At 39.3% G+C, this 17,998-nt stretch overlaps 1 protein-coding gene across 4 annotated transcripts in view; it reads right to left on the bottom strand.

Moving 5' to 3' along the window:
• The window catches only part of SLIT2 (slit homolog 2 (Drosophila)), a 362,556-nt gene extending 345,793 nt beyond the window's left edge, over window positions 1-16,763 (bottom strand). For all 4 annotated transcript variants that reach the window (XM_011994270.1, XM_011994268.1, XM_011994269.1 and 1 more), the window contains exons 1-4: window positions 16,335-16,763; window positions 13,561-13,632; window positions 12,364-12,435; window positions 1,419-1,490 (exon numbers count right to left, since the gene is read on the bottom strand). In XM_011994270.1, coding sequence (XP_011849660.1) covers window positions 1,419-1,490; window positions 12,364-12,435; window positions 13,561-13,632; window positions 16,335-16,513 — 395 coding nt within the window. In that variant the 5' untranslated portion in view covers window positions 16,514-16,763. The remainder of the gene's footprint in view (window positions 1-1,418; window positions 1,491-12,363; window positions 12,436-13,560; window positions 13,633-16,334) is intronic.
• Between the last annotated feature and the right edge of the window lie 1,235 nt (window positions 16,764-17,998).

The raw sequence follows: 17,998 nt of genomic DNA on the forward strand, positions 1-17,998 counted from the left end.
CCTTAAAAAATCTCCTCAGTCAACAATAACTAAAGCTGAAAGTGAAATACTATCAAAACCAATTCTATGACCCTTTTTAGAAACTAAGCACAAATATTTAGATATAATTATCTACTGATATGCATACATATAATCTTTATGGCAAACCTACATCCTATTTCCTTAGTAAAAATAGTTCTTAGATAATTTTTGTTAAAAATGCAGTTCCAAAGTTTCTTTATTTGATTTTTTAAATTTACTTAAATTGGGCCAATTGAGCAGCAGGGAACACAAAAAAGGAGAGAAAAATGTCAGGTGATTTTAACTATCCTTAGAGGAACAAAGTCAGGAAAGACTTTGGAGAGAAGATCTGGTCTGTCAGCTGGGGAATACCTCCCCATAGTAAGTTAAGGTTGTTAAGATTTCAGGAGGACATTAACAAAGATCCTGGCTATTCTTGGGGGTGAAGGGTGTGAGAGGACAGTCCTCCTACTTCTGGAATTGATAACTATATTGAACTAGTAGGCTACAAAGACAAATTCAGAAAAAGGAAATATGCTCACTTTCTCTACAAATAGTACCATATGGGACTCCCACCATCCAGGTGGGGGCTAATGGAGCAATTTATACATCCCAGCAGTTTTTTCACAACATGCATGTACCTCAATAATCATTGCTATTTATTTTTCCAAAGCTTTGTAGCTTATCTCCCATCTGCACAAAGTCATTCATATGGCTGAAAATCTCATTTTTAAATGCTTTCAAAAATGTGTTTTCACTATTACACATTAGGTCAGTGCAAAAGCATTCCAGGGAGGAAAAAGTGATTCCCCCTAATACTCACATTATGCTCCTTTAAGGAATTACTTCCTTTAATAGTCTATGACGTATTTAATATGAAAACCTTGCCATACAGTCATTCATATTGCAGAGGCTGAAACTCTGGCTTTAAAGGAAACATTTAAGAGGAAATTTACAGCCCTCTTTAAATACCTTATAATAATATTTTCGGACTAATAAACACTACTACTTGAGCCCAGAAACAATACCAAAAAAGCTAACATTAAAAATCTCAACTTTACAAGAACACACTGCCAGCTTCCTCTTAAGAGGAAGCACAGTAGCAATTTTCTCCCTTCAGAACTTAATCAAACATTTCCATTAAAAAGTAGGTAAATCTTGCCATCATCACATTACCAAAAATAACAATAATAATCCAATTACCGTATCACATACATCAACCGCTAAATCCTAACCAAATAAAACAACCACTAGAAAACAAATCATAAATTTCCTAAAGAAAAAAAAAACACAAACTTTTAATCCATTAATCTATTGATGCATAGATTCCAGGAAAGCACACAGAAACAGATCCAAAATACATTTAATAAAACACAAGGTACTACCCAAAGCAACAATAACTATTTGTGTCTACTTACAGCCTGTATAGCTTCGCAGTCCCAAGAAACAGCAACTCAGGAAACAGCTGAAGGTGATTTCTGTTTAAACGCCTTTAGAGAAAACAAAAACAAAGCTTATGTTACACAGAAAATACCCAACAATGAGACTGTGATTTGGTAGTGTCATGCCTCATCCTGTATTTCAGAAAAGAATGAAATGACATTCAAGAGAATTCAAGCATTGCAAATCAAAAGTTGGTTACACCTTTTGTTACATGACTCTTTAAAGCAGTTTTCCATTGTGCTTACTATGATGATGATTACTGGAGTCTAAACTCCAAACTCAAATCCTGTGCAACATCAGTCAACCAGAATATACACAACAATAAAGGATTTTTGTGACTCAGTCTTAGGCGCCTAAGGTAGGTGACTTCAATATCCAGCAGAAATACCACAATAAATGGTGTCTAAAATAATCCATACACAGTCCCAATTGGCCTAAAATCTCAGCCAAGGAATTGTGGGGAGATGGAAATTTTAATTTTGTTAGCTTTTCATTTAGTTGCGAGAAAAAAAAAAAAAAGGTGTGAGAAATTGTCGGCATGATTTGTCCCATAGGCAAAATCAGGAGAATAACCAACCCAGAGTTCAAACCTCAACCCACAGCTTCCAATCCTTAACTGAATTTAAGGCTCAGCAGTATAACTAATAGTGGCGTCAAATCTGTTTAAGTAATGTTTTAAAATGTCTAAGTAAATTGGAATGTTGTAAATGTTTTAAAGAAGAGTGTGATTCCAACTCTAACTCAATTTAAGCCCTGATGCTTGGTATGCACACCTGTTAAAGAAAGAGTGGGCAAATACTATCTCTGATGTAGTCATATCCCAATCCCATCTGTTTTAAGTGTACAATTTAACGTTTAATTTAAAATAACTGTCTATTTCTCTGCTTTTCCCAAATCTAAATAAAACGATAAAGAGCTGATGTAACATTTTGCACTCAAATGACTTACAAGCTGCCTAGCTCGAGAGGGATAGAGGCATATTATATAGTATAGCTTCTGGATATAGTTCTGAAAGTAATGCCGCACTGAGGAAAGCAGAGGCATTTCTTAAGTCTTAAAGATAAGTATCAAAAGGGACAGGAAAAGAGGGCATATCAATCTTGACATATTGAAAGGGTCATCGGGCAGATGCAGAATTATACTTATTTAGTCTCCAGAGGGCAGAAATGGACCCCCGGATTGTAATTCCTAAGAAATTCGATTATACAGAAGACCTTTCTAAGAACTAGCTATTAAGAAATGGAAACTCTCAACTCCTTATCTCAAAATGTATTCAAGCAGAGGCTATGAGGTTTTTGGTTTTTTTCTTTTTTTGGAAAATGATATAATTTTTTAAAATCCTGTTTGTAAGCGAGAAGCTAGACCAGGTAAACTTCAGAACTTCTTTCCATTCTAAAAAATGCCATGAAGCAATGATGGCACCATAACTTTATGTGAACTCAGAAGGAAGTTGGTCATCTACAGAAACATTCTTAGGCCCTAATAAAATGCATACTAATAAAATGTATGCCAAGACAAGTAGGGGCAAATAGTAAAATTAGTGGTAAAAGAGTGAATTTACTTCCCACTTACACTATTTTTTTGAATGAAGCGCATAACAAGGTAAAATTTAAAGTCAAATCAAAAGCTTTTATTTATTTGTTCTCTGTTAGGTATGATTTTGAAGAAAGTGTACTTCCAAAGTCTAGCATTATACAATTTCAATGAAATGCAGATTGTTACTTTGTTATATTTCCCTCTAAAAACAGATTACAAATATTTGCAACAGTGGTAATGAGATTTTTTTCTAGGAATGCAACCACTCTTGGAAGGACCTCCATTGTCCAAAGAGCCAATTCCAATTTCTAAAATAGCAGAAATGTGCTCTCATGATGTGATCCAAACCACCAGATTTACCAGCCTCATTTGTTATTCTCTAGCCAGAGCAAGCACTCTCGGCAAACCCCTGGGTCCTGCAGAGGCAATTCTCTTTATGAAGTGCTTCTCCTTTTCTCCAAATGGTGCTTTCTTACATCCTCTGTGAACCTTCCCCTGATTCTCCCACAAAAAGTTAGTGCTTCTCTTGGCTGTGTCCCCACAGCATTTGATAAGTAAGGGTCCCTTACACTGTGTAATATTTATTCATGTACTGGTCCCTTTCCCACTAGACTGTGAGCTCTTCAAGCATAAAGACTAAAGCTTTGTATTCCCTCCCTTCTGCCCTGGCACTTAGTAAGTTTTGAACCATATGAAAAGCCAAAGAGAGCAGCCTGCTCTCAGTCAACATTTCCTAATCTCTGGCCCTTAGCAGGTTCTTAGGAAATGCTGAATGAGAACAGCGTTGTGTAGTATTTTGATATATTTCAGCAAGGCCCTAGCATTTACATTTTGTATTAAGCCAACATTCCTCTGGCATTCTCCCTGAGGCACCTGCCTTGAGTTTGATGCCACTCTCTGGCTGTCAAACCTGCTTTCACATGTCCCAGACAGTAGTTTCCTCCTTTCCATTCCATCAACATCCTTGGTGATGTGATTCTCAACATCACCTAGAAGCTGGAAAGAATTCAGTATGTTTAAACAAATTCAGATATATAAGTGAACAACAGCTGCTACCAGCTTTCTTGTTAACGGGTCTACATCAGTATAGTTTCATATATTGTGAGAAAGCAGATTTTTCAGGTTGGATACAAGAAGTGTTAATTTTTTCACAATTATTATCCTTTTCTTATTCCTAGTGGTTCCTAATTCACTGTGTAAGTAATAGCTAACACATATTCTAATTCACTGTGTAAGTAATAAGCTTACTAGGTGATGGTCACTATTCTGAGAGGTTTATACAAGTTATCTCATTCACTCTTCACCACATCCCCGTGAGTAAGTACAGTTCTCACTGCTGTTCTGGAGAGAAGAGCAGAGTTCAAAGATATAAAGCTAGGGCCTGAATGAAGGTGGTGTGACACTAAAACATGCCCTCTGAATCACTCTTCTGGAAAAAATACAGTCTAAACATTCCTAAACAATAATTCAGAATAATATAATGCTGAAGCTTTCCTTTTCACCTATATTCCCTGAGGCAAAACATAGATTTATTTGATCCATTTCTTAAGTATCTATGAACGAAGCAATTGTAAATAAAACAAAGTTTTATTTTTTAAAAAAGCTAGCTCTATGTTCAGCTCACGGTTTGAAACACCTGTTGAAAATTAGGTATTTTAAATTTCAGAAAAAAAATGAAAATATATATGAAGCACTCCCCTCTGAATTCAAGTGGTTTATAATTATTTCAGGAAAGTTATTATGAGTGATCTTTATATGTCTAAACCCACCAGATACATTTCTGTTTTTAGGATAAGACAAGGTGGCATCACACAAAAAGGACAGATAACAGTAAGGAATGTGGTAATATGGATACAACAAAACAGTATACGTTTCCTTTTTATTGTCTTTAAAGGAGTATGAAGACACGTTTGCCTCCACTTTTTCTATTCTCTCTTCCATCCATACTAAGGCTAAATGGTTATACAAATACTAACATAAAAAGCAAAAAACTTTCAAAATATTAAATAAATAAAAATTTTAAAGGATAGATGCTTGTACAATCACCAGAAATTAAACCCTTAAATTAAAGAACACTTATTTAAAATTTAAACTTCTTTTTAAGACTATTAAGGTATATAACAATTACTAAACAGAGCTAGAGAAAAAGTAGCCTAGCTTTTAATGTGACAGAAATTTGCTTAACAGCTTGAGGATGATTGTGTCAGAATAAGATCTCTAACATAAACGAGTTGAAGTTAAATCTGATGGTAGAACAGGAAACAGCATGTAGTGAATTAAAGATATCACAGAGGATTACTTATGGGAGCCAACATAAATTAGCTTTGTTAAACAGACCAGGTGAGTCAATTATCATTGTTCAGAGCACAGACACTCAATGGTGTCAAAGAAGAGACAGAGATATAATGATATCTAAGTCATGTGTCCTCACCCCTCGATGGAATCTGCCCATAAGATTCCAGAAACGCTTGATAATTCTCTAGATGGCAATTCACAGTTTCAGAAAGGTGTGTAATGTATGTCTCTGAGATACTTTCTCCCAGGGCAAAGACGAGAAGGGATTCCAGTAACTGTTTGCTCTGTGCTACCAGCTATTTTTGAGTCTGACTTTCAGAGGAGTGAATGATCTTTCTGCATCGCACAAAACACCACTGGCCTCTCAAATACTGATTCTTAACAACCTCAATTTGAAGGGCAGCCTGAACATATTGACAAACATTGTTTTGAATTATTATCTGCCAGCTGCGTCTGTGACTCTTGTCCTTTAGCAGGGGTTATAGTCTCTTACTTTTTGCAACTTTCACCTAAATTCAATTAATATTCACAACCTTCCATCTAATTCAAAACGTAATATGAGAACAGTTTTACCAAAGCCAGTAAAATTTTGTGCTCCTTACTTACTTGTCAGTGTAAATATAAGGTGTTTTTAGCAGCGTGCTAGGTCTGTAATAAATGTTTGATAAATGCTGCCTTAAAGCCTACCATTTCTAACCTCCTATTTCTCCTACATGAATAATCAAGCATAAAACTATTTAGCCCCCTCTTTTGCCACCTTCTCAGGTAAATTTTGACTTCTCTTATAAAAATGTTTTTATTCTAACATTTTCAAAGCACAGATCTTAAAATTTATTTTGCATAATGTAAATAAAATAAAGTTTACATTTTCAGCAGTGATTTCAGTGATAACTTAATCCCTTGTATTCCTTGCTAGGGATGTCAACACTTATTAGCAAAATATTGCTTACTCTTTTGTCCCCTTATTTCCTGGTATTTCTCTACATATTCAGAGAGACTATGAAAAATACTCTGAAATAACCATTGAAGGGTTGTTTACCTTTTCTTCACATCTCTTCTGTTGACCATATACTTGTTAGGAAGAACATTTTTAAAAAATGTAAATATGACTGTAACAAGCCAAATGGATCATATATACACTTTAGCAGCTAAGATAAAATAATTCCTAATCTCAACAATTGAGAAATAAGAGAGGTATGTTGAAATGTAGAATAATAGTTATTTAAGTGCTCTGTGCCCAGCATTTTGTGAAACTATGTACATTATCTTACTTATTGCCACTATGAGATATCATGATTATCCCTGTTTTAAAGATGAGGAAACTGAAATTTTGAAAGATGAAGCAAGGTGATCAAGATCACTCAGTGGAATTGAAACCAAGGGTTTTCTGATATCACTCTTCCCTAACGTTTCTGATTTCAAAAGGAGAAAGGGGAGCTTGTATCTGGTTAGAGAGCATAATCAACAGTACAACCAATGTGTATTTGCCTGGTATTCCATGAGACACCAAGCATCAGCAGATAAAATAAGATGTCGAAGAACAGGGATTTCTAGATAATCCACATTCTGTGCTTTTACTCTAGAACCTCAAACAGCAGCACAGAGCCCCTGCTCCAAAACTGTCCATCTGTATTCAGAGTGTATGGACACCGTAGAGAGGACATCCAAATAATTTTCTGTAAATATTATAGTAAAGCAATATTGATGAGATCAAATCACAGCCCTATTATCAAGTTTTCGTTCTGAAAGCATTTTCATCAATATGCTTTCCAGTCCAGCAGATAACACTTGGTTTGAAAAAAGGTAACGGCAATATATATGAAGTCCATGCAGAAATGTCTCTTTCCATGTGAAGTTGTGAAATTCAGTCTAGAAGACATAATTCAAGCAGAAAGGTATCCAAAAGAAAGGAGAGAGGGAATTAAACGTAAAATATTTGACATTGGCTACTTCCACAAATACATTGTAACAGTGCAAACTAAACTACTCATTTCAGGGGAGGTATAAAGGAAACGGCATCCAGCAAACACTGTCACAAAAGAGGACCCAAAACAGATGTGGGAAAAATAAACACCCTCGCTGCTTCAGAATTTATAAAATGGTCCACAAAGAGCAAACGAGCCTTCTCACCACCATTCAACCTCAAGGCCCATAAAAAATGTTGCATGAGAAACTCTCTCAGATGGATTCAATGTTCTGCAAAACTTGTAACAGTGCACAGGGATTAAAGCTTTCTACGACCAGCGTCAGTAAACCTAATTTAAAATCGACCACGTTGCTTATAAATAGGTGAACATCACTGGCATATAATGGCTATTCTATCTTTTAGAACATTTATATTTTATGCTATGTGCATACGCAGCCTCTGTCACAGAGTTTGACGTGTCCTTTAAAGAGACTTTCCAAGAAAATGACTGCCATGATTTTAAACTTGTGTGGAAAGATACCAGAAAACAATTCTTTTGAGATGGGCTGGCATTCTTTTCCAAGGAGATTAGCACCGTTAAACTGTCGTTCTGTTAAGAAAAGGTATGTGTTATGTGTTGCCTATAAACTTGTCGGATTAGTCAGAAGAGACTAATCCTTGATGAACAGAGAATATGTCCAGATCCTTGATGAACAGAGGATAAATGATGCTTTCTTTCAGACCTGTTCCACAACATATTCTCTACTTGAACTCATGTGTAAAGACCTACAACAAAAACCTACCACATCATACTTCCTCAGCCTCACTCACACTGTCTGTCCCCTGCTTAGGGGTGTTATGTGTATGCAGGGAGAACTAATTCAGCATCACCTTCAACAAATGTGTCTTTTACATACCATCTCATTACAGTGTAGTGTTTAGTCAAATGTAGGCGCCACTGTAAAGGGGCTTAGACTTTTCTAACTTAAAAAGAATATTTTCTTTATATCAACTTGGTGGAAAATTTAAATGTCTCAGTTAACAGCTTGACTGCTCAAGATTCCTTACATGGCTTTATCATAATAATATTTTCCGAGCTCATTTTCAAGCATAAATGAGTATCAAATGACAAAGCTAGTGAGAAAAATGTCATTTCAAACCCAATTATACTAACACTAGGAGAAGTTAAAGCAGTATTGGTCTTAAAAGCACACATTTACCAAGTATTGGTGGGAAAAGATGAACACTCCACACGCTTGCCTTTATTATTTCCACAATTTCCTTATTTTAAGGGTATAAGATAGTTTCAGTGTTCACACAAAGCCTAATATCCAAGACTTTTTACAGTATGCTACTGATTCTTACCAACATAACCTATGCATATATGCATTTCACTTTTCAGTGTTAGAGTAAATAATACAATGTCCCATAACAACCCTAAACATTTTCAAAAACTTTCTCATACTTTTGCATTTGTATTATCAAGGAACTTTCAAAAGAAGATTATTTTCACTAGTGGAACCCCGACATGGTCTGGGTCCCCCTAAAAGGCCATAAAATACAACTGAATGACTGTAGTATCTAACCCCATAAACTGTGTGTGAACAACAGAATTTTACACAAGCCCACAGCGTTGCTGGGTCCCAGTGTTATTTTTTTAACCCTCTAGGACATTATGCAGCCTCAAAAAAATCTCAAATTAATAATTTTGCATGGAGTATTTATTGCAGATATACACAGGTATCTTCCTTGAGGTATATAAAAGAAATATACTTCCTAAGTGTCCTGATTCTTACTGCAGGTTATATGTGACCTTTTTTTCCGAATTTCCACTGAATTAACTGGCCATCTAGGTATAGCACATTTCATTTGAAAAACTTTTTGATTAAGCAACAGGAGATCTGCTAATACAATCTATATGAGGCACATTCTGAAGGCTTCATTTTCATCCCAGATAAACAGGTACCGCTGGCAATACAGAGCATCCTAGGAAATATGACTCTGCACATGTTAGGTCTGAGAGTGCAGAAACAAACTGTCAAAACAGAAAATAATGTGTGCTCATGGAATGCAGACATGATTACAACTTCCTCCTTTTACAGTGATGCATAACCACATTCTGACAATGATGTGTCATCTCATGTTGCAAGAGAATGAAGGGCAGGGGAGGGAAGGAGCTAGTTAGAGAGGTAAGGAAGAAAGAAACTAAAAGGGAAGAAAAGAAGGAAAGGAGGGAGAGGAGGAGAAAAGAAAGGAGGAGGTATGTTACAATTAACTCCTTCTTGACAGTTTATCTGAAAATGTATTTCATCCACTCTTTGAAAGGGAAAACTATCTTTTATAGCTATAATGCTTTGATTTGCAAATAATGACTTTGTCATTCCATGCTACAATTAAATTCAAATCAACAACATGACTGTTTCTTGCAGACTAAAAAGCTGAATTTTTAAAAAAGGTACAGATATTTATCTTCTGTTTTCAGATTTTTCTATAGATCAAGTTAAAAGTCCATCAACATAAGATAAAATAAAAAGAAAAACTTACAACTATGAAATATTCACAAAATGTAATTTATAATTGTTTTATCATTTTAAAATGAAAACAACTTAAAACCATAAATTACACACGAATAAAATTAATGTTTTTATTTTATTTTGTTCTTCATACAAGGAATAAAAATTAAATCACTATTCAGTATATAAATGGGATTTACAACATAAACCTAATTGTACACCTTTTTCATAATTTGGAGTTCCAATTTTAAATTTCACAACTAAATTGTTAAAAACCATATAAATTTACACAATACATAGTAAAAAGTTAATTTATTGATTTCTTCTTGTCTCTCACATTGTCTCTTGCAGCTTTTTGAAAAAGCAAGCAATTTTTTGGTGTTAATGACACTAACTAAAATAAAGATATATACCATAGGCCATAGCAGTTTGATTATGGAACTCTCTGGGTAGTTTGTTTTTTTGTTTTTTGTTTTTTTAATTTTTTAAATCAATACACTGAACAAAATTTAAAATAGTTTGTTTCACAATAAATTGAATGCATTCCTTAGCAAACCTGCCTTACCATTTAATGTATTTAAAAAAAAAATAAATATTTGAAAAGTGTATCCACAATGTTCCTAAGAAATGGTTTTGAATTCCAGAGTCCCAAGGAGATGAATTGGCTGTCAGATAACAATGTGCTTCCATCAGATGGACTTGGCAGTTGTAAACAAAAGGAATTTTCTCAGCTTTTCCTCACAAATATGAAATATTTGCTCTTGGCCAACAGCTGGGGTGATTTAAAGAAGTCCTGCATATATATTAGTTTTCATTCAAAATTACAAATCCTCCTCCCACTCTGAAACATCTGACTTAGTCTTAGTAGAATAGAAAATTGTTCTGAGATGAAGTGACATTCCCAGAGGAAGTAAAAGTCAAAAAATAGTACCTACTTACAACTCTAATCAAATTTCAGAGCATGTAGCATCTGGTTAATAAGTTTTAGGAAAAGTTAATTTAATCAAGATGAAAGTTCAGACAACACTCCGAAGTGACTTGAAAAAGAATGAGAAAGTTTGTTTAGTTCTAGTGTTCCTGAAAATATTTAAAACAACAATATAACCAAAATAGAGACCGCAAAAAAAGCGATCAAAATTCCTTCAATGGTTTGGAAGTTAGCAACCAAACTCAAGATACTTTCCTGTGAAGACTAAAAGTTATTCTTGAAAACATAAAGTTTAAATGACAATTTAAATTATCTATTCATTTTAGCAAACATTTGAATGATATTGATGTTTTCTTAAAGATTAAACTATCTTTGCAAGTTACTTACTAGGAATTAGCTAATCATACAGTCTATGAAGGAGATCAAACAATAAATACTTTCAGAGTATTTTTTATATATTTAGAGACAGGCTATGAACTTATAAGCTTTGTTATGAATGCAACCAAATGTTTACCGATTTTTATTTCCCTCTAAAATTAGTTGAAAGTAGTGATTTAAAATTTATTTTGAATTCCACAATTACAGTCCTTGTACTGTAATATTTATCATAGAGAAAGGCTAATAGTAAAATAAAGTAGACATTTCTGTGTTTTACTTGAGGTGATAAAAATATAGTCTTAATATTTATAAATATCTTGGAAGGGGACAAACCATTTTTCTTCTTATGGACAATTACAGGGAATTAACTTCTGCCCTTTTGCCCAGTGAACCTGAATATGTGTTAAGCCTAAAATGAACGTTAGATTTTATTATTTTTTGAAAAAAATATCTTTACTTAAAGTGATTAAGGCAGGCATGAAAACTTATTAAAATAATTGTTGCTGCTTTTATTAGAGCTTTTCTTTGCCTTGAAAATGCAAACATATCAAACCTGAATAATCAAGACATGTAAGACATACAATTCATACTTCAAATTAAAAAGTCTGTAATTTATCTTAATTATTTCAGACAGAGGTTTTGTCTTTTGCAGATATATACTGCAAACATTTTTAAAGTCCTCAAGTAATATGTAAAAAAAGTATCTTAAAATCTGAAGTCTACATTTAATTTTATTGGGAAGGAAACCAACTTTGAATGACCACAATATGATAACACAGTTCTTACTTTCATAATCTTTAGATTATTTTTCCAGAATAAATATTTTTAAAGCTAGTATAGAATAAAATACAACTGTGGAAAGTATTAACAATAACAACGTTCACCATGCTAAATATCAAAAAGCAAATCTTTATCAGTAAAACATAAAATATTTCATCAAATGTCACTGATGATACACAAAGCACCACCATGAAAATGAAAATAACGATTAGCACAACTTCTCTCTTCCCTAATGCACCAGTAATGCAAATAAAAGTACCACATTTCTTCCTACATGAGCAAATAAAACAAATCAAATGAAGAATAAGAAATGCTTGTACATCTTGAAGTACCAAAGCAATGATTATCAAGGAAATACATGTCTCAGAAAACTAACTCTGTGTTTTTGAGCTTAATTACAAGTTAGAATTATTTATTCAGGAACTGTATTTGTCATAAGTTAGTCTGAAAACCACTGATTCACCCTCCTTTTTCTGCAAATTTTCAAAACCTAAGACATGAAATTGAAGACATGATGCTTGAAATTTAAGTGTTTTTTAAAAACACAGTTATGTTGTCATAACTTTGGAATTGAAAATACTTACAGTCTCTCTAGTTCTTTAAGATCCTGGAATGCTCCTCTTTCAATGGTGCTAATCTTATTCTCCATAAGCTGACTGAAATGCAAAATATAACATGCTTCTTAATGTTACCACTCACCATCTGAATAAATTTCAATTCAGCAACTGAAGATTTGTAAACTCTTTCCCTTTATAAAGTTAAATTTTGCTCTGAGTTGAGATCCAATATCAAATTTAATAATAACATATCTGAGTGTACTCATGGAAGGGAAATAGCAGGGTCCGCACCACAAAACTTAATACGAATGCAGTTTCTCATGAGATTTACTGGTCAAAAGTCTGACCCTTAAACTAATAGTGTATCTGAAGAGTAATCCTTCACACTGAAGCTTTGATAGCTTTTTTTGGTACACTGTTTTTCAACTTAACCAATCAAAATACAGTAATTCATCATACACATACTTCAATTCTGACATGGATACACATCAGCAACTGGAATAATTTGTAATGACCAAAATGTGTCTCTTAAAACTTAGAACACTGAATGCACAATGGTCAAAACTGTATGGCTACTGGGATGTCAATATTTACAGTCCTGTGGGTGAGAACAATTTAACATTACATTGACTCTCAAGTGGTGGTTTACTCACAGCTAATTTAACCCACTAATTAAAGAAGTAATCATATTGCAACAATTTTATAGAAGCTACAGAAACACAAAATATAAAAAACTCAAAATATGACCAATGGATCATTATACACTCTGCTGAAAAGTTTGAATGGTTGATTTTAATGCTTGAAATTAGACTTTTGCAAAAAAAGAGAACCCTTTGGTTATTAACAATAAAATACAGATCCACTTAAATATTTTAGTTAATTTCAAATCCTAAAAGTATCAAATGTTTCCTTTTACTTATTCATTTTGTGAAAACAATTATTCAACATTTTTATATGCATAAAGCGCTTAGGGTATGGTATAACAAAGATCTGAGGTCATTTCTGGATTATTGGTTCTGTGGCATGCTTCCAACCTTAAAAAAAAAAAGCCCCAACTTTTATTAAAGGTTGTAGTACAATGATAAACACACAAAAAAGGAAACCATGAACTTTTAAATTTTTTATGTTACTGTCATCAGAATAGTTATAAAAACTGAGACCAGCAATGACTCAAAATATGCAACCTTAAAAAAAATTAATAAAAAATACAGAGGATGCACTTACAGAACTCTTAGGTGTCTAAGACCAGCAAAATCTGTCTTCGTAATTCTTGTGATGTTATTTCCATTTAAATCCCTAAGAGAAAAACCAGAAAGTGAAAGTTCCATTTTATTTCTATGTGAACCTGCTTCAAGTAAAGTTTAGAGTAAATCAGAACTAAAAGTTAATTCAATTACTAAAGTAGTGTACAAAGTATGTAGGAAGGAGAAGAGGACAACCTTTAAAAGGATATTTTTAAAATGACTCAACACATTTGCAAAGTTCATTCTTGCTGGCATATGACAAGAAAATGAAGTAGTTACATTATCACAAAAAAGTTTGTTGTGTGTGTTTGTTGTGTTTTGTGTATGGGAGAGTGCTTTCCATTTTTGTTTCTATAAGGATTGTATATTAATTTCACAGGTATTCTACTATTTTACTATAATTGTTAGGCACCCCCCCCCCCAAAAAGAAGTTCCCTTCGGGAGGTTAAATACTCAATTTTCTCATGCTATTCAGGAAGAAATTGTATAAAAATTCAGGACACTATCCTTAGGTAGCATGGTGGCGAAACTTCCCAAGGCACAGAAAAAAAATTAGTGCCATCAAAATAACTGCACTTACAAGACTTGCATTTCTAGGCATTTACCTTCCAACAAGTCTATTTGTATAAAAACTTAACTCTTCATTTGCAGCTCAGGGAACCCCACTGTGATTGTAAAGTGAAAACTACTAGCAGGGGCAAGAATGGAAATAGTATTCAGGCCCTGACATTTTTGTTCAGATTTCTGCAGCACTTTTCCTTCAGGAGTCACGATCTCCTTTTCTGGCATTTCAGGTCAAGATCTAAACTTGCCCTGGTTCCAATCATTTCAAGTAAAACCAGGCTTTGCTGCGGTTTGAATGCTCTTCATAGAAGCAAGCTCTCTATCACCTTTGACTCTACAACATCACTTTTGAAACCTGTATTCAAACTGTTTCCATGATACAATTTTACAAGTCAGCACCCAGTAAACTATTTTCTGGAAACTTTTTGTTGATCTCTCATAAGGATGTATATTTTTTCAAGGACTTGAAACTCAATTGCTACGCTCCCCTTTCACCCCCACCCACCCAAGTGCATTCCCTTTTTGTTGAGTAATACATGTTCGTGCTTAAACTTTAAACTGTCCTGAATGGCATGAAATGACAAATGCTAAAACAGAATTCTGCGTGGCTTCTCTTCCTTTCTACCCAACCCACTTCTCCATGCTAAGCAGAGTACCATGCAGTTGTTTCTAAAATTGTTGGGCTATTGGATATAACATGAATCTCCACCCCCACCCCCAACCCTACACAAATGTGGATCGAATCCCGACAAGGCACCCCCAGTAGAGTCCCGATTTGGCCAGCTCGGAGAGGTGAGGAAGGAGTAGGGGTAACCTAGTGAGGCTGGGGGTAGACAGCCGTTTGCAAAGGAAAAGGGGGCTCAACTTGGGCCTTAAAACTGAGGGCGAGAGAAATGGGTTGGATAAGAAGGGCGAGTTGAAGTGCAATGGGCTGCGAGGGTGGAGACGTGCGGGTCGGAGCGCCTCCTCTCCACGGCCCGAAACCCTTACACCCCGGGGGCAAAAAGGTCGCGGGAGGAGTCCAGACGCGCTGGCCCCCGCCGGCCTAGCCCCGCGCCCTTGGCTTCCTCCTGGCACACACGCAACCGCGAGAGCGGAACGTGCCTAGGGCGGCCGGACTGGCGCGGGGCGGCGGCCTCGGCGTTCACAAAGAGAACGGCCTCCATGCTCCACTTCGCTGAACTCTGGAAGCGCCCCACCAGGAGCGCGTGGGCCGTCAACACCGGGTCTGCATTTACTTCTTCATTAGAGACTCGCAGAGACAGGGAGGCGGGGACGTCTGCGGGCAACAGAGCGCGAAGAGGGGAAGGCAGGGGAGCTGCTGCCACGTGAAGGGGCGCAGAAACTGCCAGAAAGGTGGATGGGGACGCAGGGGTTCAGCAGGAAGGGCCGGAGCGGGCAGCCGGGCGCCGCAGGGTCGCCGCAGCGGTAAGACCCGGTTGGGCTGGTTGGCGCTGGAGAACCAGCACTAACTTCGCTTAACGGATGGGACACGGTCCTCCCTGGCAGTCGCCCGCTGAGACAAGTCCCTTGGGGCCTGACGCCGTCTTCCCCTCCCTGGAGAAGTGGGGGGCGGGGGGCTGCGCGCGGCTACTATGCGAGCTGTCGCCGTCCTGGGGCACCCTTCTCCCCGCGCGCGACCTGTGAGAAGCACTCCCAGGCACTCCATGACCCCTTCTTCCTGCCCTTCCCCCCCAGGAGGGTGACACAAAATCGGGGAGGGCAAGTTTCTCTCTTTTGAGTCTCCCTGCTATCCCCTCCGCGCCAGCCTGCGACAAGAGCGGGGACTGGGCTCTGAAACCGACCTGGAGTGCTGGCAATCGCAAGGTGACTCCGTTTATGGAGTCTGGAGAACAAAGTGGCGTCTCACTCGCCCAGGGCATCCTCCAGAACTTGTTCCCTACCTACCCGCTCCCCAGCCCCAGAAAACCAGCCTTCAAGGAGCTGCGAGTGGCGGGACGAGAGCAGGGGAGGGAGAACTAGCGCAGCTGCCAGGGGACCCGCCCCTCCTTGGACAGTGGCCCTTCCCTGACCAGTGCCCTCCCGGAGAGCTCAACCCCAGGATGCGCATGTGGGAGAGCTAGTGAGGGCTGCCCCAGGCACAGGACCCTGAGCTGCCAGGTTCCTCCAAGGGAGGCAGGGGTGCACGGCCCGGTTGGGGAGAGGGAAAGACTAAGAGCGCATACTCACAGTCTCTCGGTGTTGCGGGGGATATTCCTGGGCACGCTGCGCAGCGCCAGCCCGTGACAGTCCACTGTGCTGCCCGAGCAGGAGCACTGCGCCGGGCACGCCTGCGGTGCCACTGTGTTCAGGATCGCCAGCACTAACCCCAGCGACAGGGACAGCATCTGCCAGCCAACGCCGCGCATCTTTCCCCGCCACCTCCTTCCTCGCCGTCACTGGGGGCTTTCTTTAGCTTTATGCTCCAAGGGAACCGCGCAGTGTCTGAGGCCCAGTGTCCGGCGGGGCTAACAACCCAGAGTGCCAGGGGATATGTGCACAAAATAATATGGAACAAGACAGTAGAGCCCACTCAGGCACACGCCTCCCACCTCCCTCTCCTCCCTCCTCTGGCAGAGCAGGAGCTCCTTGGGCAACTTTAGGTCCTGAGGATAAATCAGCCTGGCCAGGGCTGCAAGGAGACCCCAAGAGCAGCGGAGAGGAGATCACGCGTCTTCTGTCTCCCAAGGATGAACTTGGCGGTAAAAGAGCTGGGTCTTCAATGGCCTCGAAGATGCAGGAGCCGGTTGTGGGGGGGGGGGAGGGCCGTCCTCTGATCCCACGCACGCTTCTGCAAATCCGATGCCAGTGGCGAAGGTACGAGGCAGAAGAGGGGAGCTCAATAGGTATTATGGCCCCGATCAAAGTGTGTTCCCGAAGCTAGAAGTCGCGGGAGCCCAGCAGGCCCGTAGCAGAACGCGCGGGGCAACTGGGCATGGCGCGCGGGGGCGCACGGGGCAGACGCGCAGTTCTGGGGGTGCACGGCTCTGGACTCTGCTCACTCACGCGGCCTCTCCCCCGCCCTCGGCTCCGCCGCAGCCTGGACCGGTCCTCGCGGTCTCCCGATAGCCAAGGATGGTTTACAAACACACATGCACTTCGCTGAAAGATGTCTGGGCAATCCCGCCTCCCGCTCGGCGTCCTTGGCGACGCTCTGCACCAGGACCTGCCCCGAGGTCACGCAGAAAAGACAAAAGGGCAGTCGGGCCGCCGCAGCCGGGCAGAAATATCCACTAGTCAGCACCCCGACGAGGAACTCCAAGAGGCCAAGTGGAGGACGAGAGCTGCTGCGAAGACTGAGTGGGGACTGACTGGGGGCGGACTTAAAGCCAGGCAGACCGGAAGGAGTGGAAAGGCAAAGGCCAAGGTTGGAGGTGTCAGCGTCCTGCTGGGGCGTACTGGAGAATGGCTCGGTGGCAGGTGGGCGGGTGGGATCCGCTACTCCAGGCACAGCCAGGCGGCAGCTGAATGGCAGTCGTGTGTGTGCGCGCGTGTCAGCCCCGCTTGTCTCCCGGATACGCCGCAGCTCCGCGGCAGACACCTGATGGCAAAGGTGGAAGAAATAAGAGCCGGGTCCTGGAGGGCGCAGAGCCACGGCCGGCCCACGGCGGTCTCCCACTAGTGGTTCTTCCTTCTCAAAGTGCAGCAACTTTTCCCAGGCTTTGAATCCCGTCCCCCAAGGCCACAGTGGCTGTACCCCCGCCGGCGTCGCGACGCCGCCCGGCTCCAGGAGCTGCACCTGACGCGGCGGCCGCAGTCCCGGGTAGTCCTTCTCCTTCCAGCCCCTTCCCCTCTCCCGCTGCTTTCCTGGCCTCCCGCTCCAGGGAGCGAGGTGGGGGAGAGGGAGGGCGACG

Source organism: Mandrillus leucophaeus, unplaced genomic scaffold (assembly GCF_000951045.1).
Source record: "Mandrillus leucophaeus isolate KB7577 unplaced genomic scaffold, Mleu.le_1.0 Scaffold449, whole genome shotgun sequence".
NCBI classification, from domain to species: Eukaryota; Metazoa; Chordata; class Mammalia; order Primates; family Cercopithecidae; genus Mandrillus; species Mandrillus leucophaeus.